The sequence below is a fragment of the Psammomys obesus genome, unplaced genomic scaffold (assembly GCF_907164565.1).
Source record: "Psammomys obesus unplaced genomic scaffold, mPsaObe1.curated_primary_1811, whole genome shotgun sequence".
NCBI lineage: Eukaryota > Metazoa > Chordata > Mammalia > Rodentia > Muridae > Psammomys > Psammomys obesus.
In genome coordinates this window covers 19,703,053-19,725,894 of record NW_026596117.1, presented here as the reverse complement: position 1 = coordinate 19,725,894, position 22,842 = coordinate 19,703,053, and the positions used below count along the sequence as shown (strand labels likewise).

General features: G+C 42.5%; 1 protein-coding gene across 1 annotated transcript in view; it reads left to right on the top strand.

Moving 5' to 3' along the window:
* Window positions 1-22,842, top strand: part of Limch1 (LIM and calponin homology domains 1) — a 304,476-nt gene that overhangs the window by 225,283 nt on the left and 56,351 nt on the right. The window contains exons 7-14 of the mRNA XM_055629181.1: window positions 2,002-2,197; window positions 7,268-7,520; window positions 8,571-8,831; window positions 16,603-16,905; window positions 19,309-19,551; window positions 20,056-20,382; window positions 21,683-21,798; window positions 21,905-22,016. Of these exons, the coding sequence (XP_055485156.1) occupies window positions 2,002-2,197; window positions 7,268-7,520; window positions 8,571-8,831; window positions 16,603-16,905; window positions 19,309-19,551; window positions 20,056-20,382; window positions 21,683-21,798; window positions 21,905-22,016 (1,811 nt within the window). The remainder of the gene's footprint in view (window positions 1-2,001; window positions 2,198-7,267; window positions 7,521-8,570; window positions 8,832-16,602; window positions 16,906-19,308; window positions 19,552-20,055; window positions 20,383-21,682; window positions 21,799-21,904; window positions 22,017-22,842) is intronic.

Sequence of the window (22,842 nt, the reverse complement as noted above, 5' to 3'; positions counted from 1 at the left end):
TTCTTCTTCTTCTTCTTCTTCTTCTTCTTCTTCTTCTTCTTCTTCTTCTTCTTCTTCTTCTTCTTCTTCTATAAAATAAGGATATTGTTAACTACCTCATTGGTTGATTATATGTTGGTAAATGACATGATATGCAAAAAGCATGACCCAGACCCATAGTACATGTTCGTAAAAGTAAACTTCATATTTTGGCCATTTTTTTTGATGAGTAATTTACAATAATGACTTATATTTCCAAAGAAGCTAAATTCAAACCTTTGTCTAATTTAGGTCTATATTTCTGAGTCATGAGTTATTGTTTTCTTAACTTTTCAGGCCTAGATTTTGTTCCAAAATCTGGTTAACTTTTGACCTGCAAGTAAACAGCCTTAATTTCCATAACTGGCATTTCTGCCTTCCCCTAAGGCCGCAGTTCTCAACTTGGAGGTCATGACCGGTTCACAGGGGTCATATATCAGATCTCCTTCGTATCCGATATTTACATTGTGATTCATGACAGCAGCAGAATTACAGTTCTGAAGTAGCAATGAAATGATTTTACGGTTGGCGTCACTGAAGCATGAGGAGCTGTGTTAGAGAGTAGCAGCATCAGGAAGGTTGAGAACCACTGCTCTGGAGCATCATGTTGCTGGACCTACCCAGGCATTTGACAGCTTACTTTCAGGACCTTTAATTGGCTGGGGGCTGCAAGGTTTTTCTCCTCACCTTGCCCCTGTCCCCTTGCCCACTCCTCCCTCCTGATGGGAAACCTGAGTGTGCCCCCCCTCCATGGGAGATGGGTCAGAAGATCCCGGTCCCCCATAATTGTTAGAGGCAGCTAGCAATGATACTTCCTGTAAGGACACAGGCTCCCAGGGGTACCTCAGACGGAACAGACCAGCTTCTCTAACTGCAAACATGGGGAGTGTTGATTTTTTTTTCCTTTCTATTGGGAATTCAGAGGGGACCTTCACATGCATCTCCAGGGAAATCCACGGGGCAGCATTCCAGTCTTTGTCCGTGAGTGCGTACTCCTCTGCCAGTGGGACCCACGGTCTTGATTTCTAGTGACAGTCTTGGGGGTACGAAGTAGAGATTTATCTTCCAGTGACGGGAGTTATTTTTGTTTTCGTCAGCCTGGGACTATTATAATGAACGCGAAGGCACTGGCGGGAACAAGGCTTTTATTATAATACGAGGGTGAGGATGGCTTTGACTGACCTTTCTTCTGCTGGAGTTTCAGTGTTTTAGTATGTGCCGCTTGTGCTGGAAAGAATTTATAATCACAGGCTGTCAAAGACAGCCATTGTTCTCCCTGTTCTGAACATGTGGGTCAGCCACAAGTGCCTGCAGCTCCGCCAACGCCAAGAGCTGGTGGGGAGAGAGCATGCCTGGATTCTTCTGAGGCATCAGGAAAAGCATTTTGCATATTTTTCATTGCCCTCCCTTTTTTTTTTTTTTTTTCTAAAAAAAAAAACTCTTGCCTCTGAAAGACAGCTCGCTTTCAGAGCAGGAATTTCCCTCCAAGGTAGCAGAAGATGGAAGCATGCTGCTCCAGGATTTTACAGCCCTGATTCTGCCTGCATTTGCCAGATAGCATAACCCGGGGCAGCGGCACTGAACTAGAGACTCGTCCCACAGACATGTGGTTATGGATTCCGAAAGACAGGTCAAAGGTTTTTGTCTTTGTTGTCAGTGATCATTGCATTCTTGTGAATCCAAACTTTGTGATTCTCTGTATTTAATTACTTAAAAAACAAAACAAAACACAACTTGATGGAATGTGAGTTACTTGGGGATTTTTTTTTAAAGTTGTGCGTGGTCCTCTAATTGAAAGGATGCAGCAGAATAAGGTTGAGGGAATGAAGACTCACTATCGATGCTGGTTAGTTTACAGGAACTGGCTGCTACGACTTTTCCGCACAGATTGTCTCTGCAAGGATCTTCGCAGACCACTGGAAGCCGAATAGTATATGTATGTTACAGTCATAGCTGAAATTCTTTCGTTTTATTTTGGGACAGGAGACTGATGACATTGAGAGCCCTAAACGCAGTATCCGAGACAGTGGCTACATCGACTGCTGGGACTCTGAACGCAGCGACTCCCTCTCGCCACCTCGCCACGGCCGAGATGACTCCTTCGACAGCCTGGATTCTTTTGGCTCCCGTTCCCGGCAGACACCCTCTCCAGATGTAGTTCTCAGGGGAAGCAGTGATGGTAGGTTCTATGTTCAAACACCGAACATCTTGGGATTAATCATTAACAGGAGTTTCAGGATCGAAGTTAGAGAGTTGAGTGCTGGGAAAGCAAACTCCAAATCCATCTGGCTAAAGCCTGGTAATGCTATAAACTGGTAGGGGCTGGGGGCTCTGGGGGGTTTGGGGGGGGAGTTTTTAACTGTTGTTTTCATGGCTCTCAGAATTTTGATTGGCTTTGCCAGCAGGTCATTTGAACGCCGCCTCAGTGAGCGTATCTTCTGTTAGAAAAATGTGTTACATCATTCTTCCCTGGGTCTCCCTGAATCAAGATGCTATGCAGACCATTAGCTCATAAAATGTACTAAAGTTTATATGCCGTGGGTACAAGGAAGGAAAATGTTTAGTGAGTAACAGACTGTAGAAGTGAAAATGGCAGAACTCCCCCGAGCAAACTAACATGCACTTTATACCCTTAAAAAAGCTCTAGTCTCTGGGGCTGTGCCCTTCTTGATTGGTACCTGTTTTGTCATCAATCAGTTTTGTTGCCCGTCTGAGTAATGGGCTAGCTCCGTGCAAATGGCCATGAATGCATAGTGCATACCTATTTGCCTATTGGCCCAAGGCTGGATTTTTATTTAAATCCTGTGCATTTGATATTACCTTCATGGAATGGTCAATATTTTCCCTACAGAAATGTGTGTTCCTGTAGTCTGACGTGAGTTCAGTGGCTGTCTCAGAGCTAGCTGCTTGCTTCAGCTCTCTTTGATTTTTCAGGAGGGCATGGGGCTTAGTTATGCCTGTATTAACTTGCAGAGAGACAGCAAGGCTGGTGGGGGATTTTTTGTTTGTTTCTATTTTTGCATATGTTGCTGGTTGATAGTAATATTTTTGGGCATTCTTCTACTGTCTGAGATCCAGGTTATCTTTTGTAGCTACAGTGTTGCTTTCTGACATAAAATTCTTTTTATAGTTGTTTGTTTGCTTGTTTGTTTTTGTGAAGTACTAGAGATTGACCCTAGGGCCTTATGAATTCTAGGTTCCACTGAGCTATGTCTCCAGCCCCTGAGCTATGCAGGTCACTGTGACCCTTGAGTATTTCACAGGTCCAGGTTCTAAGTTAGACACCTAGCACCAGCATGCAGTATCTTACTTAATCTTCATCATAATCTTCTGTATAGGCTTCTGGTCCCATCTTAATTCATCCTTGCACGCATCTGGGAGACACTCCTCCTTATTTTACAGATGTGTCTTCAGGAGTTTAAGTCTTTGCCCCAATATTTCTAAATGACAAAAATTACTGTCAGTGTAGTAGCTTAAGTCTGTCAGCTTTAGGAAGTGTGGGTCCAAACTGGTGCTCTTAATTCACCTGGGCGACTTTCTCTTTGTCCAATAGAAGTTTTATTCTAGAGTCACTGAACAAATGTGTTTGCTCAGAATGTACACTTTTCAGCAGACAGATTAGCCTCAGGGCCACAGAGTATGTGACTCCTAAAGAATTCCATGGTACATTGTGAGCTGCTTGAAAAATATTTCTGAAATTTTATTTGACATCTTAAGTACCACCCACAGCACTAGAGGTTAAAATACCAACTCTGTGATCTAATTATGCTTTAATATAACCCAAGCATGGATTTGCTTTTACAAAAAACATCTCAACCTAACCATTTCACCCATGTTGTTTGTTTTAACTTAAAAAAAAAATGACTTTTTTTCACCTTTTTTTTTTTTCCTTTTTTTTTTTATTTTTTTTTTGTAACTGGTCCTATAGATGCTTTAGTTTGTCGCCAGCTTGGAGAGGTTTAGAGTTTAAACCGCAAACCACATCTTGAAAGGATTTGAGATGGAGGTTAGTAATACTATACTAAAATATCCCAAAGCACAGTTTAGTTGCAGCAATTACGACTGATAAAGTGGAGCCTATTTATAAATGCTTTCTCCATCAGACAAACAATGGAGAATACATCCTTCCTAGTCCCCCTCACAAACTGCACCTTGTACAGGCGTCACCAATCTGACAACTCAATGCTTGTCTTCCTGTAAAGTAATCAAGACCCACTTACACTTAAAAAAAAAAATAAAAACACATTTCTTAATCTTCTTTTAAAAATGCAGTATAATTTTTTGCCAAATACGTATTAATTATGTAAGACTTTCTGGTATGTTCCTTTAAAATAATGATGATCAGTAAGATTGCTAGCTCTAATGAATAGTTCCATGTTTGGAAGACTATTTTTTAAGTATATCTTGAAAATTTTTGTCCCAGCATCCACCATCCAATTTGGAGCCGTCTTAACGTAAAATTCTTTCCCTTTATATTGGGTTCACATGGAAGGCTTCAACTTTGTTATTACGAGTGGGTACCCTTTGACCAATTCCAAAATGACAAGCCACATTCAGAAGGAACATGGTCCTGTGAGTTGGATACAGTTTCCCTGCTGGAGAGCTGTAAACCTACAGGTTTGCTTCAGGCAGTTTATCTTGCCAGCCAGGTACTGAGTGTCTCCTTCAACCTTCACTGGCGTTACCCGTGAGGTCCCTCAGTAAACGTCACCGAACAGGAAACACAACCTTGCAGTCATGTGCTTGGAAAACTAGAAACATGTCACAATATGATTAGTTGCATTAATTTAGTGTGCCTATGTTTTATTAAAAAGATGTTACAAAATAGGAATGAAGAATAAGCAAAAGTAAAGGGCTAGAAGAAAATTACAAAGTATTTGCAATTTGAGGGTATTTGGCAAATATGTGGAAGGAAGAGGAGGTGGGGAGGAAGCAGACGGAAGCAGAATGGCTCTAATTGCTTGTAGCCATATGGAAAAGAAGAGTGAGACTTTGATAAAGTAATAATGTGCCATGTGCCCTGTTATGTTTTCCTAACTTTGAACATTCAGGTAGAAGCCAACCTAGTAAATTTCCATGTCCACAGCATATAGGGAAATCAAAGTCTTTTACAAGTCTAGCCTTACAGCATGTAGGCACTCCGCGCCAGTCTTTCTGAGGTCCTCTGTGTCATTTCAACTGAATCTTCATAATGCTCCAGCGGAGTGCCAGCGTCATCTCTGTGTAGGCCTTGAGAACCAAGAGTAAAAGGAGTTTAAAGAACTAGTATCATGGGGCTAGCATATGGTGGAACTGAAATGCCATCTTGGCTGACCTGACAGCTAAGCCGGTCTGCCCCAGGACACTGGCATTTCTTAAACAGACATTTCTTAAGTTGTCTGTTGAGACAGTCCTGAAGAGTACTTTGAGGGAGGAAAGGGTGTGTTTACGTGTTGGCATATTTTGAGACTTTCAGGATATTGTGATAATATTTCAGATGTTATGTGGAAACATGGCCCATAGACTAGGTTTTTAGAGCTGACGGACCCAAGGCGGCTCTAACCACCACTAAGCTGTTCATTGTAGACAGAAAACTTACTTGCTTTCGTTCATTTATTCAGCATAGTGTAGTATTTCCCCTAGTCAGGACATTTTAAGAGGACATTTTTCTTAGTGCTGGGTGCTGACAGGACAGAACTTTGGGTGTCTGGAGAGGAGAGTCCAGTTTCCCTGAGCTGACACTAATCAGCCAGGGGGAAGGGAGGTCCCTCGGGCCCCTCTGAGCCCGTTTCTTTATTAAGAGCGGCTACTATCAAGTGGAGGAACAAGTCCATGTGCTCAGCAAGGCAAGGCGGTGTGAGCATTTCTTTACTGGCAACATTTATTTTGACACCGACAGATACACTTGTTAAGACTTGTGGTGGGAAGGGGGCTTAAGCAATGAATCAGACACTAGCCAGCCAGGAAATGGCCAGAATTTCAGAAGAGAGGCTGTAAGCAAGCTCCATGAATAATTCATAGTCTGAATATTTCACGTACAATGAGCAGCTTGTTCACAGCCAATGTTTTTAACATACAGTCTTTTAAACGTCATTAAATGATCTAATCTTCATGGTAAATCCTATCATCCCAGTCTCACAGAAGAGGACAGTCAAGTGTGTTAAGAGACAAACTGAGGAGGTCACAGCTCATGTATGATGGACACAGAACTGTTACAACATGAAGATTAGGCAGCACGTCTTAAACACGAGGTGCCAGATGCTGGCCCAATAGCTGTAGGTGGATCCAATTCTTCCAGTACTCCTGCAAAGCAGATGGCATCATTGCCCTGACTTTACAGACTGGGAAATGGAGGCTGTAGCAGTCAGGCTAACGAGATGAATGAATAGCAGAGCTGGAAATGAAGTGAACCTAAAACCTTGCCCACGGCTCCCTCTGCCTTGTTCCAGCTCTTGGCTTTCTTCTTAAGCATAAATGTCTCTGCTATCAACAGAGTGAAAATGATGTCATGCTCTCATTCATTGATTAAGAGTTTTCAATCAGCATTAAAATAGCTGTTACTCATGTAATCATGTTTGTCTTAATGACAGCTTCATTCTTATAGACCTTAGAAATCTAACAACATGAGACTCTGGCAAAAAGAATATGTTGCAATTATTGGGGCTATTATCTAGGAGCAAGGCTTATTTGGCAGAGCTGAACTCCTTTACAGAAAAAACAAACACACACAAACAGTCTTTTAGACAAACTGCTTCCCGTGTCCATCTGGGTTTGAGGTGCCCATTGACTGCATTGGCGTGCTTCAGAATCTAAATAGCTCTAGTTTTCAAAACAAAGGGAGAAAAAAAAGGTATGTGCAGGAGACATGATCATGGGTTGGTAGGGAGTGTAGGAAGAAGATTGTCCCAGCTCAGGTACTGGGGAGACTCCATGTAGAAGATATGACCTCTTGGCAGGTCAACCCTCAGTGACTCCACCTGGTGACTCATCTGAGTTCTGCAATTCTCATCTGTTTTTGCTGCTAGAGTATAATTTACATCTTCTCCATGTTCTGTGGCAAAGTTCAAGATACATAGAGACAAATAATTTCTATTGTATGCATGTCAGAATGTCTAGCACAGTGGACTCAGGCTAGAGATCAGTAAAAAAAAAAAAAAAGAAAGAAAGAAAGAGAGAGAGAGAGAGATTTTCTTTTTCTTTTGACAGTGGCCAAAGCTCACAGTTTTGCTAGTCCAGCACACTTTCCCAGTATCCATCCTCTTTTTCCCAGGAAGAGGAAGCGATTCTGAATCAGACTTGCCACACCGGAAGTTGCCGGACGTGAAGAAAGATGATATGTCCGCAAGACGGACTTCCCATGGTGAACCGAAATCAGCAGTGCCTTTTAACCAGTACCTCCCCAACAAGAGCAATCAGACAGCCTATGTCCCGGCACCTCTGAGAAAGAAGAAGGCGGAGAGGGAGGAATACAGGAAGAGCTGGAGCACAGCCACCTCCCCCCTGGGTGGGGAAAGGCCCTTCAGGTAGGACCTCAGTTTCCGTTCTTTGATGCACCATTACAAAGGGAAGTCGGTGGTCAGTACATCCCAGAGAGCTTGTCATAAAACGCTGATTCCGTGAAGGTCCCTAGAACCCTGCCTGTTGCGCAGTAGGTATCCACAAATACTTCACAGAGGAGCCGATGCCCTCAGACCAGTTTTGTTATCAGAATGTGGAAAACACATATGTCACGCGTGTCCTACTATGGAGGCTACCTGATTTCTGATCCTGTTACAGGGGATACAGAAGGACTCTTGATGCACTCACGTAGAGCAAGCTCAGATAAGAGCGCCATCGAGGCAGCTGGAAGACCAAGTGTAGACAAGCATCAAATAAATACAAGATGTGTGTGTGTGTGTGTGTGTGTTTGTGTGTGTGTGTGTGTGTGTGTGTGTGTGTGTATCAAATAGCCCTGATAAAGTCTTTAAGGCGGTAGTTCTCAACCTTCTTTAATACAGTTCCTCCTGTTGTGGTGACCCCCCAACCGTAAAATTATTTTCATTTCTACTTCATACCTTCAGTTTTGCTACTGTTACAAGATGTGATTTTTCAGTTTTTTAGAGAACGAAACTATTCCCTCTATCAATTTTATTACATATTTATTCTGAAGTATCTGTTGACTGTTGAGTTGTCTGTTATGTGCTGGGTGCTGTCTTTAAAGATTTGGGAGCCCAACAGTAAGGTACTAAGAAACAGCCCCTGTCTTTAGTATCCTTGTAAGAACTTTACTATTGCACTTCTGTTATCTATGATTTTCCCACTGAAGACATGTTTTGTTAAACATTTTACTTATTGATCTAAACTAATGAATTTTACCTTTCCAGCAGAAAAAGTTGTGGTTTTTTTTTTTCCTCTTTCAATATCAAGTTTGCCAGAGCCCTTGATCGGTATGTAGGAGAAATGCATTGACATCACAGTAGCAGGATTGTATCCTGTGCCGTGGCTGATTTTTCTAAGTTAAAAGTGATATCAAAATGTCTTGGAAGTGATGTCCAGTCTATGAGCTTGGTAAACCATGTTGTCCAACTCACTAGTTATCCTGACACGATAGAGGAGGAGGGAAGTGAAGCAGGGTCTCCCTGTGAAGATGACCCCAGCAGTCTGATGGGCCCTGATGGGAAGCCTGATGGTGGGTTAGAAGCTCCTCCCAGCAATGGTGAGGGGCAGTCTCCTGAGGGCGTCGCTGCGGTGCCAGCTGCTGTTTCTGAAGACAGAGACTCCGTGGAAAGCCGAAAGCTCAGAAGGCTGGAGCAAGCTGGGATCAAGGTCATGCCTGCAGCACAGCGCTTTGCCAGGTTAGCTGAGGGCTGCCCTGGCTGGCCTTCCGCATGCCCGCAGGTTTGGACTCCCATCTAGCAAACTGGACTTCTCATCCTGTTTCCCCAGTTCCTAAGTATCCGTCGCATCACTCCTCCCTGCTCTGAACAAATAGAAATAGATGTCTGCCTTGTGGCATGTCTCCGCTAAGTCCTTGGCTCCTTTAAACAGAGATAAAGTGTGATTGTGAGCTTCTTTCCGCTTCATTAGACCTCATCCCTTCGGTCAATCATGTGGGCTGCAGGATTTACCTAGCAATAACATTTTATTTTCCTATTGCCTGTGTCTTGTTAACTTTCATACTACTCCTAAATGGCTCATTACTTCACGTGACCGACCCGTCATTAGAATATGTTCAGGATCTTAAAATGAGGAACAGTCTATTCATAGAGAATAACTGACTTACAAAAATCCACTTGTTTGCCTTCTCTTAAAAAGTGGTAGGATTGACTCTGTCAGCGTACTTTCTAAAGCATAGCGATTCAAAGCTAAGAAAGGAACAATGCCTTCTCTTCATTGCAGCAAAAAGGTATTAGCATACAGTACTACTGACTTTGTAAAACAGGCGAGGTGAGGTATTTCAAGATGACAATCAAATTCTACAGGTCTGCAGTTTTATGGCGAGTTTTGGGAAGCATGTTTACCTTTTATGTAAGAACCACAGTGATCCTCATAAATAATCTTGCAGTCAACACTCACACAACAAATTGATGCTCAGAGCAATTTGGCACTTTGAGATTCCCTCCATACTTGCTATTCCTTTTCATTTTAAAAGATCAGTAACCCACTCATTTTTTTTTTTTTCAGAAGAAGAAACCAAGGATGGGTGGTTGTATTAATTATTGTTCTTGGTGCTGTGAAAAACAAAAACAAAAACAAACTTGATCTGAGCCACTGAAGGAAAGAGTGATTTATTTTTGCCCATAGTCCTGGGAGGTTTTAGTCCTTCATGTCAGGGCAAGTATGGAGATGGGAGCAGCTTGGTCATATTTACAGGTGCATGAAAGCAACTGGCTTCATTGTGGCAGGCAGTAGAGAATGGGACCAATAAGGTCAGGCTATAAACTCTAGCTCACTCCCAGTCACTCACCTCTGCCAGTATGATCCCATGTCCCAAAGGTTCTGCAACCTCCCAAACAGTGTCACCATCTTAGAGACCAAATCAACAAGCATGTGAACCAGAGGGAATTCTGGGGATGGTTCATATTCAAACCATAGCAAAGATAGTAAGTGGCCTATAGAGCTTGTCAGAGGTTCCATGACAGCCAGATTCAGCTACTTAGACCATAGCAATCCATCTGCCTTGCACACATGTGTTTCTATATGTGCTCCTTATGTGGTTATGTCCACAGTCTAGTTCTTAATTGAAATATCCAGTATTGGCTTTTATGGATTTAATTGTAGGGTAGCTTTGTGTTGAATTTTTAAAACACACACACACACACACACACACACACAGAATATTTCTTCCCTGTTTGTGGTATCCCACAGCTAATATACCTATCCTAAACATGTGCATGTTGCTAGAAATTCTGATGTAAAATTCTGCTTATGTTACAAGCACTTCTCTGAAATAACAAAGAATAATATCATACTGTCTCTTCAGAATATCCAAATATTCTCTGACTGCATCCTTCAAGCATCTACTTGCCCCAGCGACCAAAGTAGAAGCCAAATACAGAAATTAATACTACCCCGTCACCGTGCACCATTTTCCAAACTTGTCTGTCTCCCCTCTTTAAGCTTAGAACAAAATTAGAGTATTGCTAAGTTATACAGATAAGAGCATGAACACAAAAACCCAAATCTCTACATCTTTGACGCATATGCCTTCATTTTTTAATCACATCTGTAAAGTCTTTTAGCTAGAGGATGAGCAAGGAGATACAGGGTGCTCATTGGTCCCATAGAGAACAAAGTTATGTACAGGTTGGGAGTTCCGTAAGTGACCTACCTGCACCATTTAGCAACTGGAAATTATATTTTACAATAAAATGTCAAATTCTTTAATAACAAGTCTCCTTCAATATGCAAACCTAGACTTAGGGTTTAAAATGTTATTCTAGTGGGAGATGCTTTGTTTAGGTGGTCACTTTTGCTTCCATGCATCTTTGCTATTTTCTGAGATAATTTTTATTGTGTCATCCAAGTTAACTGTGAAGCCGAGATGTTCGGGAATTTCAATGTCATCACACACAGACTTTCGCACACAGCATTTAAAATCATGTTGAGGCAGCTATAAATGTTCCTAGAGAATGTCCCCCAATAGCAGCACCACTTAGCTGTTTCAGTCACCAAGAGTCCATTGGGTAGACAGTTTTTCAGCTTCTAGCTCACTCCTACAGGCAGGTACATCATGCCACCAGCTCAGCATGTCTACGTTTCTGTCACTTATCTTTTTACAAGGCACATTAGAGTTGAGAGTCATTCTAAGCTTATACACATTTGGGGTCCTGCTTTCAATGTGGCAGAAAGTTACTTAATTGGAATGAAATGCAAATCATGGAAAAACGGGTGTGGGGTTTATGCTCCTTATGTGGAAAGTGAGATTATAAATCATTGAACTATGCCAATGTCTCTCAAAACATTTGACCCCACGTCTCTTGTTTTGACATCCAGATGGATTCTGGCCATCACATTTTTGGACCCAGCAAGAAGCTAAAGATACTTCTTGGGGCTTTTTCTCAATTGGGAAAGCCTTTGTCAGGCAAGTCTGTACAAGAAAGGGGAATACACAGGATAGGAGGGACAGCCTTTATAGCTAGACCCCTTTTTTGTTTCTTTCCCAAGGATCCTCAGGCACCTTCTTAAATTACTTTAAGCCAATATATACACAGAGCAAAGATACATGCCATTCCAATTTTACATGCTGTTAGAAGCCTATAGGACCAAACTACTTGTGAAAAAATAAACCAAGAAGTATCTTAGCATCAAGGAACAAAGTAGGACTTCTCAATAAATGTGTGGCAGTTAATATTTCCATCAGTTTTTTAAAAGTATATAAACTGCTTTTTCTTGTATTTTATTTTATGACCATGTTAACTTAATTAACCCTCCCCCATAAGACTCTGCAAAAGAAGCCAGATTTCTTTTTTTTTTTTTAAAAGAGGGTAAAATAAGAACCAAGATTCACTTCCCCCTAAATTAAAATACCATAGAGAGTTGAGTTCTCTTATTTGGTGTTTCCCATTGGAGAAGTAAATTTCTTTAACTGAATTATAAGTTTCACGTGACTGTACTTCTTTTCTAATTATTTGCATGTGTTTCATCACTCAGGATTTCTGCTAGTCTGTGAATGTTCTCAACCACATAGTAATTAATGACAGAGAGGAGACAACTCTCTGGGGAACAATGGACATTTTAGAAGTCTTCATAGGACGAGCAGACGTGGCCCAGTTGCCAGACACATATTCCTCCACGTCTCTCTGTACCAGATGCTGGCTCCCTGCTTCTTTCCACGTGGGTCCCCCAGTCTGGGGACCAGACAGAAACAGGCCTGACCTTTGTGACTCTGGCTGTGTCTGCTGTGCCCGGAGACAGGGGAACAGGGAGGTTTCTGCTGTTGCCTATGACATTCCCAAGAGAATGAACAGGCCTTTCTGGAGAGCCCAGTTTCTTTCAATAGAACAAACTCACTGCCAAGCCAAGCTGGCTGTTCATTGCCAAGTAAAAGGGGGTGAAAGAGAATGCAAGCTCTTCCTTAGTTTATTTATAGTGTGTGCGTGTGTGCATGTGTGTGTGTGTGTGTGTGTGTGTGTGTGTGTTTCACATGTGCATGCTTGTGCTTTTGAGCGTGTAGAGACACCGTGTATGTTGTTCTATCACTCTCTGCCTTCTTCCCTTGGAGCAGGGTTTCTGATTGAATCTGGAGTTAGGCTAGTAGCCAGGAAGTCCCAGTGATGCCCTTGTCTAGCTCCTCCCCCAGCACTGAGGTTACCAGTAGCACTCTCTTAAAGGAGAGTGTGCAGCCACTCCCCTTTAAGTAGGTACTGCCAATTTAAAGTCAGGTCCTCCTGACTTCACAGCTAGGGCTCACCTACAGAACTATCTTCCTGCCTCTTCTCTTCCTTAGTTTTAATCATCATCTCATCTGCGTTGAAATATAAACCTTAGAAACTCTGAGACAAGCATTTTCTCTGCCCTATCCCATGCTTTGTGTCCATAATCTCTCCTGTTAAAAAAAAAAAATAGCATTTTTTTTTTTTTACATGAGGCTGGCAGGGTTGCCAGGTTATAAGCTGGGCTTTGCATTTCTCTGTAGTCAAAGCAGGTCTTGAACTTTGTGATCTTCCTGATTCAGCCTCCCAAGTAGCTGAGGTTGCAAACCTGGACCCTTGGGCCCCAATAGGACTCTGCATTTCAGATTACACATGGATTATATCCCTTTCAGTAAACAAGGTCCACCCAGCAGTTGCCAAACCTGCCAGTAAACGTAAGTGTGAACATGCTGGCTCTGCTGCTTATGTAGACTTAAAGTAATTCAGCTAAGTTCAGAAAATTTGAACTAGAGAACATAATATTTTGCAAAATGGACCTTATAATTCCTGGTTTCTAGAATTCTCATCATCAGTTTATATACTAGCTGTTCACACTTGTAGTTATTGGAAAAAAAAAAGAAATGTGTCAGAGTTTAACAGTAGGCTGCCTTTAAAGACTAAATAATACAAAAATCATTGAAATATGTTTGGTAAGTAGATACTTATGACTATTTTTTCTACATATCTGCCTTCAGTGCATTTTTATTTCATGATGAGTAGTGCCAGCTAATATTTGATATCTTTTTTTTTATCTCTCTTGAGATGGCCATAAAGCTCTAAATTTACAGAAGTCACGCAGTGAACAAAAATTACTCATAGTAACAGTTTTCCAGTTGGAGTAAAGATATTCCAGAGATGGGAGTATCTTAAAGTGGCCATTGATGGAGAAACTTTATTCAGTCTCTCCTTTGAAGCACACATATCTAAATTGAGATCACTTGAAACAAGTCCTGCCACACTGGGCAGTCAGCCTAAAAAGAAACACTAGGGGAATTTGCAGCCCAGCTGGGCTTGCAAGATGCATAAGGTACCAGATTCGCACTGCTCAAATTGGCATTGTAAATTGGCAGGGCCATTTGCATACATGCATACTTTTTATTTTAACAAAATTCTTTCAGAGATGAAGCCCAGACCTCCTGGTCAGAAAGTGGAAAGAGTTTTAGTCTTAGATTTGGTTCACAGTGATACTCTGCCCCACACTGGGGTCTAAGAATATGTGAGGTGTGTGCTTCCTAGCTAAGGAGTTTTGTAAAATATTAAATGTTGAGCAAAATCTCGAGGTATGATTACTTAGTATTCTGTTATCCTCTGAAGGTTGTTGTGCGATGCAATTCACAACTCTATTCTAAGTACAACTCAAAAAATTCCTTTATTTAGTAACCAAATTACCTCCCTTTCTCCTACCTCATAGTAATGATAATGCTTTTTTTTTTTTTCAATGATGCTGTGCTTTGAGAGCTGTTCCTGACATTGTTGTCTGTCCAATCAGTAGCACAGTGGTCTATTCATTGTCATAGAACAGGACCTCTGGAACCAGCCTGCCTTGATTTGTATTCCGATTTATGCACTAGCTCTCTTTGATCTTGTGCAAAGCTCTTCTTTGCCTCGCCATACTTTCTACTTGCTAAAAATGAGGACGAGGGTATATACACACCATGGGCCAGGCAGTTTTAGTTTTAGAATTACTACTTAGGAGGAATTCTAGTACGTTGTGTAGGCTTGCGATCCACTGGGCCAGCATCATTATAATCAGTTTGTTTTTGCACAGTTACTGAAATGTTCAGCAGTCTGTCGTTTTCTACTAACCCTTCTTCATAGCCATAGTGGACCAATCCAAGTTGATATTTGCCAGACATTGCCAGACATATTGACTGAGGATTCAAGGGAGGAAACTGAACTCAATTTAGGGAGGGACCAGGCAGAAGACTAAGAGTTGAGTGTGCAACTCAAAGGCAGGATTTAATATTTTAAATAATAATTTTATTGAGAAGTAAAACATCACATGCACATTTTTAAAAAAAAATCTTGAGTTTTAAATCGAGAACAATGACTAATAATGAGAAGGTTTTATGAATATGACCAAGCATATTTTGATTTTTCAAATCTCAGATGGGAGATCTGCTGTCATAAGGAAACCTCCTTTGGAACAGTATGATGCAAAGTAACAGCCAGTGGACCAACTGGTCAACCAGAGTAGACTGTCTGATTGTTGGTTCCATCCTCAGCCAGGTTAATTCCTCTTGTCTTCATTCTTGAATGAGTTTGTCCTTTGTTTGTTTGTTTGTTTGTGTTTATGCAAGTATGCTAAGGTATGCATGTGAAGGTCAGAGAACAATTTGTGGCAATCAGTTCTTTCCTTCCACCACATGGTTCCAGGAATCAAATGTTTGTCACTGGGCAGCAAGCTCCCTTACCTCCTGAGCCATCTTACCTGACCTTGAATACATTGTGGGTGCTGCAGTACGACTGACTGAACTTCAGTTTATGTGCTTGTTAGACAAGTGCTTTGCCACTAAACTGTGTCCTCAGTTCAGGAACTTTAAGTCAACTTTCAGAAAGCCCATTCATAAAAGGTATATACTTTTTTTAGAAATCAAATTATTTTTATTTGCTTGTCCGCTGTGTCCTCAGCTCAAGAACTTTTAATCATCTTTCCAAAAGCTTATACAAAGTAGATAATCTATTGCAGAAATCAAATTATCTTTATTTGTTTGTCACCTTTAGGGACTGAGAATACAATGGGGGGATAAAGGTTCAACACATGTTGCGACTTAAAAATAAAACTGGTCTTAGATGGAGGGATAGGATTCTCTTTTAATGCCACATAAGCACAATTGCTATCTTGCCCATTAGCCCAGGACAAAAAGAAAAAAAATATGTCAAGTCCTAAGGCTTATAATCAAATGTTTGATGTGTCAGCATTAAACTGCCTTTAGCAACTTAAAGCTTCGGTTTTTAAGGGACCTTCAAGACTCCTTTGAAAATGAAAATCATCTGTAGCAATAATTTGGCAAACCACCTTTACCTGTGTTGCTGTGTTGCTCTTCTACCAATACAAAGGAAGCAGAGCTAGGAGGTGGAGCTTAGGGAGTGGAGGAGAGGAAGCAGGTGCTGATGGGAGAATGCAGGCCTTGATCTGCCTGTATGTCATCCTCTGAGTGCTTTTAAACTTTCCACATGTCTCCAGTCAGCTTAGTTTGTTGCAGAAAGACTTCCTTAGGCTTTGTAGTGGGTGCATGTCCTGGGTTCTAGCACATGGCTTCATTCATGAGTTTTCTTCTGGATTCATCTCTTGGGCTCTTTCTTTTGCCCTGTCAGCCAAAACCAAACTGGGTTTCTACTGTGTGTATTACAGATATTGTGGTGATAAAAGTAGTACTAAAGAGCTCCCTACTCCCCGCCCACACACACACACCGTATTTAACAAAAAGAACCTGGTTTGTCACTTTTCGAGCCATTTAGGATCTCGCTTTTATGGATGTTCATGGAGCCCTGCAAATTATATATTAGTGTTGTCTGTATCTGGCTGAATTCAAGGTTGTAAGCCTATCCTAACTGCGCTGCAACTCTGTACTAAAATTAAAAGGTGATGCCCTTTGAACTAACGGTATTGACAGGACTTTTCAATAACAATACAATTGCCTGGTGGCGGGGGTTTAACAGTGTTTTTATGTGATCACATGTGGGGTTCCGTTTGATTTTGCTCTACTAGTCAAAAGCAGTTGAGTAAAGAGAAAGAGGCTATCCGTGACATAATCCTTCGGAAAGAAAACCCTTTCCTGGCCCACCAACATTGCAAAGATTCAGAGTCAGAAGATGAAGCTGCATGCCGACTGCCTGACCTTGAGAAAGATGACTTTGCTGCAAGGAGGTCAAGGATGAACCAAAGCAAGCCAGTAGTACCACTTAATCAACTCCTGTATGGGCCTTACCCGAAAAAAGATATAGAGAAGACAGGTGGCTGCGAACAGCTCTCAAAGGGACCACCAGACAAGAAAACCCTAGCATATAAAAGGTGTGCACTCTGTGTGTGTCTGTATGAGAAGGACCATAATTAAGCAAAAATGATCTGTTCATGGACCCCATCCCTCTCTTCCCAGCCCCTGGTGTTGTAAATTTGTATCCCTAGCCAACTAGTCGTGTCCAGCTGCCTTTTAGAGAACAAGCAACACATAAGGGCACTCCGCTCCATTCAAAGGGAACAGAAAACAGCCTTTGTCATTCTATTGGTTACTTGAATTTGCAACTTTTAGATGGAAGGAGAAGGACAAGGTTCAATTCTTTCTTCTCTCACAGAAGCAAGAGAAATAATGGTGGATCTTTCTCATAAAAAACACAGCATTTACTGGGTAGATGGTTCATTGTCATGCAAGTTTGAGGACTGGAGTTCAAATTCTCAGAACCCATAAAATCCCAGATACAGTAGCATACCTGTCAATTCCTAGTGCACCCCTATCTACCAGGCAATGGAAGATGGACACAGGAGAATTGTCAGAGGTTTGCAAGGCAGCTAGCCTGGCTTATAGCAGTAAATCAGAGAAAGCCTTTCTCAAACAAGGGAGAAGGTGAGGTTCAAACACTGAAGTCGTCCTCTGACCCACACATGCATGTCATAGCACATGAACAAATGCATTCACACATTCAAATACACGCATCACACGATCGATGCACAGACACCTTTTCAGACACATGAGGCACTTCCATGTGTACTATCACTGAAATCATTCTCAAGTGAATTTCTCACTCCCGTTTTTCTCCCATTGTTTTAGTTCAAATGGTCCAAAATCCAAAAACATTTAAGGACTGACATCATACTACACTCGGAAAATCCCACACCTGACCTCATCTGACAGGTCACAGTCAAAATGCAGGTGCACTAAAAATACTGTATACAAATCACCTTTAGGCCATGTCTATAGGATGTTTAGACTTGATTCTCATCCCCAAAGTATTTAATTATATATGTGCAAAATATTCTAAAATTTAAAAAATTCCCAGGCACTGGTGATCTAAAGCATTTTAACTCAGAGGTGCTCAGCTCATACATGTTGGCATGAACTGAGGAAGAAAGACTGTCGTCATGTGGGATTTGAACAGTGATTTTTGTATGAAGAGAGGTACGGCAACAGTCAAGGTGTCTACTTACAGGATTTCACCCTGCCAAGTGTATCGACTTGTAGGTTTTTCTTATATCAAAATCGGAGTTCACATCTACACTATTTTCCTGCCCATCATCTTAGAGAGTTGAAGAATGTGGAACTAAGAATATCATTATCTCTCTTACACTTCATTGAGTTAAAAAATCAATCTTTACAGGCATCCTAGCCTACACAAAAAAACCCTGTCTCAAAAACAAACAAGCAAAAGTCAATCTTCAGGCAAAATTATTGAACATAGTAAACAGTTAGCATTTGTTGTTATCTGTGTTCTGCTTTACTTTGGGTTTTATGTAGCCCAGGCAGACCTGGAACTTGCAAGCTGAGGCTGGCCTTGAACTCCTGCTCCTCCTGTCTCTATCTTCCAAATGCCAGCATTACAGGTAGATGTGTACTATTATGCTTGGCAAACACACACTTTTAATGTGGTAGAATGTTTATGGCTGACATAGCCTTAGTTTTAATTACATTTGTTAGCCTGCACTTAAGTTAGCAGAACAACTGGGCTATCAATTCAGCATCCATAAAGGTCAATAATTAATACCCAGAGAAAAGAATGCCCACCTACTCTCTGTGGCTTATGCATACAGTGGCTTTCCAAGATTAATGCTATGAAACAGAGAGTGGGACTGAACGTTGAGCTTTCTGTTCAGAATCCATGTAAATGTACTCTTTGGCCACTGGGGGTTCACAATTGAGGTATTTCACATCTGAACCGTGTTTCAGCTATCTCCAAGATAATCCTTGAGTTTGGATCATGCCAAGCTCATTACTGACATTTACTCATGCAGTAAAAAGCATCCTAAGGGGGTGGGGGAGCGCTGAGAGATTCAATCAGGAAACTCAGATTCATTATAGTGACTTGAATAGTGTGGGAATTGGGCATCTTTACTGTTGAACTGAGACCTCATTACCATTCTCAGCAGTGTGTCTTTCAGCCAGCCCTGGCTTTCCTTCCTAGATAAGCTAGAGACTGTCCTCCATGGAAGAAAAAGAAAAACCTCCCTTATTACAGTATTAAAAGGGTAGCACAGAGGGCTAGAGATGTAACTCAGCAGTAGCATGTGCAAGACCCCAGGTCCCATCCTGCAAGGGTGTCCACCGCTCTTACCAATCCCATGATTCTGAGGAAGGAAAGGAAGTTCCTGTCATTTCATTCTGCCCCTGGCCTCTGAGTTTCCATGTTTGACATTCTGTTTGTCTGCTCCCATTCCTTGAACTTGACTTTTCCAATGATGTGGGGGCCTGAATCAACTCAACAGAGATCAGGGCCAGCCAGAAGAGGCGAACACAACAGCGGCCCGTGTCATGCGAACTCAGGAGAGTGAACCAGTGGAATCAAATTTTAGGAAGGCACCAGATCTTCAGAAGGATGACCTGGCCCAGAGGAGAATTCAGCGCAGATGTACCTCTCACCGTGAGGCTCCAAGCTTCATCAAACTCTCCGGTATTACAGAAGCCGACCTGGAGACATGGGAGAGATTGAAAGTGTCAGAAAAGGCGAGGTGTGTCATGGTTTAAGGGTGGTAGGATTTAACATTCAGAGAATCGAATGTTTCATTTTCTATCTCGATGGCTGGGGAGAGTATCTCTCAAAACACAGAGCGTCTCGAAGTGAGCACGTTCTGAGAGAGAAAGCCTTAATACTAAAAGCCACATTAGCAGAAAACTTCTTTTTACCCAGCTGACTTTCTGCAAGTGGTTATTTATGTTCCTAACTTGCTTACTATAAAGAATTTCAACTTGATTTTTGCATAGCTAACCATTTCAGTGCGCCTACCATTTTCTTATGCTATCAACTTTGGTGTTGGAATTGATGAAAGCAATAGAAATTCAAAGCACTATTCACCAAGGCAAGAACAGTGATCATTTCTTCATTTGAGTGGTTGATGGGAAGCCCATGTGTTCTCGCAGTGGTAGTGTTTTTCTCATATCTAGTGTCTTTTCAACCTCCTCTTGATTTGTACTTGCCTTGGAATCCCCTGGAACTGACTTCTGGTTTTGACCAGGGATGGAGATGCTCAGAACACCTGTGCCCCTGAGCCCTCACCAGAAATCAATGCAGAAATTGCCATTCGGGATGACTTTGCCAGCCGTAAAGCAAGGGCCTATAAGAAAGCATCCAGCCCCAGGCAAAAGTTTGTGCACTTTGGGCCTGTGACAGAGATAGACCAACAGACTTGGAAGCGGCTCAGCATTGGCAAGATGGGGCCTAGGGACGATGCGGAGGTTGTCAGTCACAGCAGCCAGAGCCAAACGTCCTCTGTGTCACCTCCCTCTACTGCTACTTTTGGCTTAAAGGAAGACCAAATGCTTGGCCCACAGAACGACTGCAGGTATTTTTGCCTCCTGTGCAAGGAGGTGTGCATGGGCGTCAGAAGCTGCTTTTGAAGTTGGCTGTGGCGGAGCACAGGCTGAGCATGCGCTAGATCCCCAGCCTCAAAACCAAACTAAAATAAAATAAAACAAAAGGCAACCAACCAATAAAACACCCAGAGTCTGAGGACATTACACAAACCTCTAGAGATGACAGAAATTTGATAGACTCTTGCAGAGGACAGCAGAAAAACAGTGTTGGGGTTCATCTGGGGAAGCATGTATGTGTGTGTGGTGGTGGGGGGTAAATGGCAGGTGTCTATTTCCAGTCTGTTGTCGTGGGAAGAGTGCCTAAGAAGGCTTGTTATCTCCACAGACATCTCTTTTGGCCTAACCACTGAGCGCCATCTTTTGTTTGAACCACCTGAAAGAGTAAGATGGAATGTCATAAGTTACCACTCATATGTCTTCTAAACACACAAAACTCAGCTCTTGTAATAACACCCCCCTCTCCTGTCCCATAGTTATGAGGTACCCGTGAGCATCATAAACTCGGTTTTGGACATCTAAGTAGACCCATAAAAGGGGGTTCCCCTTTCCCCTCAGCTTTCAAAGCCTCCAGCGAATCACGACTGGAACGAGATTACTCTTGAGTCTCTCTAGTCAGGATTTCTTGGAGCCATCACTGCTCAGACTAGGGATGCATCTCATTAGCCTGTGCCAACCCCCTCTTCCATGGAAGCCATCTATCCGGAGCCCTATTCCAGGGAGCTGGGTCCATCATCTGGTCTCCCTTCTCTTAGGCAGAAGTAGAGCATTTCTATGTATCCTGCTTGTCCTCGAGCCTCCATCCCACCCGCCGTATGAAGTTCTTCGTGGGGAAAGAAAGCACGGCATTCCTCCAATACTCTGTCCTTGAGAGCCAAAGATGGTGGGCGGTGGTCCATGACCTTGACCTTTAGGGCAGTCTGTTGAGCTCCAGACTGGTTGATACCATAAAAGAGGAAAAGCTGTACATATAAATGTGTTCGGAACACATGGTGAGGCTTCAGGGCTTCAGAGTCTGAGACAAGCATGAGGCAGGAAACTCATGAGAAGCGCAGCCTTGAGTCCTTTTCATGTGCATGGGCTATCACTCAGTCTGCAGTGACTAGGTCACACCAGGCCCTGTTGGTGTGTTTCAGGCCTTTGGAGAACTTACATTCTACCATCCTAACTGGCCCATGGATGAGAGCTGAGGTTCTTTCTTAGTCTTTCAGCTTCCTTTCATAACTCTCTCCCTCTTGCCTCCTGCCACCCATGCTACCTGATTAACACTAGGATAGCACATACTGGCACAGATGATTGTCTCAAAAAGGCCCCATGGCTGGCGCCAGAGCTGGAGTCTCAGGAAGAGCAGGTCTGCATTCAAAGTGACAACCCAAAGACAGAGGAAGGTGAGGTACCACGAGTCCTGCTTCCTAGGAGGTGATGGCTAACAGGCAAGCAGGCTTTTGGTGAGGTCTTTCTCCCCCGTAGCAAAACTGTCCTCTCTGGCTCTAGTTACACCCACACAGCTGCCACAGGATGGCAGAGAACAAAACGAAGAAATTATTGAAAAACAGCCCGAGATGCTGCCAAGAGTAAAAGGACCAGAGGAATGCAGCAGACCCCTGTGAGCCTCCTGCCTGCAATACATGTTGTACTGCCTCTGCTCTGTGTGGCTGGTGTGTGCTTAGATAAGAACTGAGCATCCTGTGTGCCCTTTGCTGACCGAGTCAGGGGGAGTAAAGTCTCTTAAAGGGATGTGCTCCCCATAGGATCAGAGTTTTGTGCTTCGGGACCCCACTCTGATGGAGATTTTAGCCTTTGCATGCAGATGGGGACTGGCCTGATTCCCTCCTCACCAACTGTGAAAAGCAGAACAGGAGCCATTTCCAAGTCCCAGCTGTGTGTCAGAGGCCTCGCCGAATTAAAAGGGGGATTTCCTACGCAGCTGCTCATCTCCATGCGCTTCTGCCTTGATTGTCAGTGAGTGACACTACTAAAGTCCTTTGGTAGTAAATGGTCTTTAACTGGTTGGAGCAAATGTTTCCCTAGAGCATTCCTCTGGCCTCTTGAGTAGGAGCCTTTGGGAACAGAAGTAAAGTTGGAGAAGAAAACAGCTCCTTCCTGTAGTGGCTGTGGACTGAAAGTCCAGAACAAGATGGCTGATTGATGAAAAGATAGTATGATGACCAGGAGAACTGGGATGTTCCCTAGATATCCCAGATCCAAATCAGTTTCTTGTGTAAAGCAGCAGGAAGTGTAAGAATCTGCCAGGGGTATACCCAGGAATGATCAGAGGTCAGGTTATCTGGTGCCCTTGTGACTTTAGTTTTCCAGTCAGGGCCTTGGCACATGCTTTGAGTGTATTACTAATGCTTCATGGTATATCAAAGCCACTTACCTGCTTCTGCTAAAAGAAATGGAATGATTGACACTGGCCCCATCAATACAGG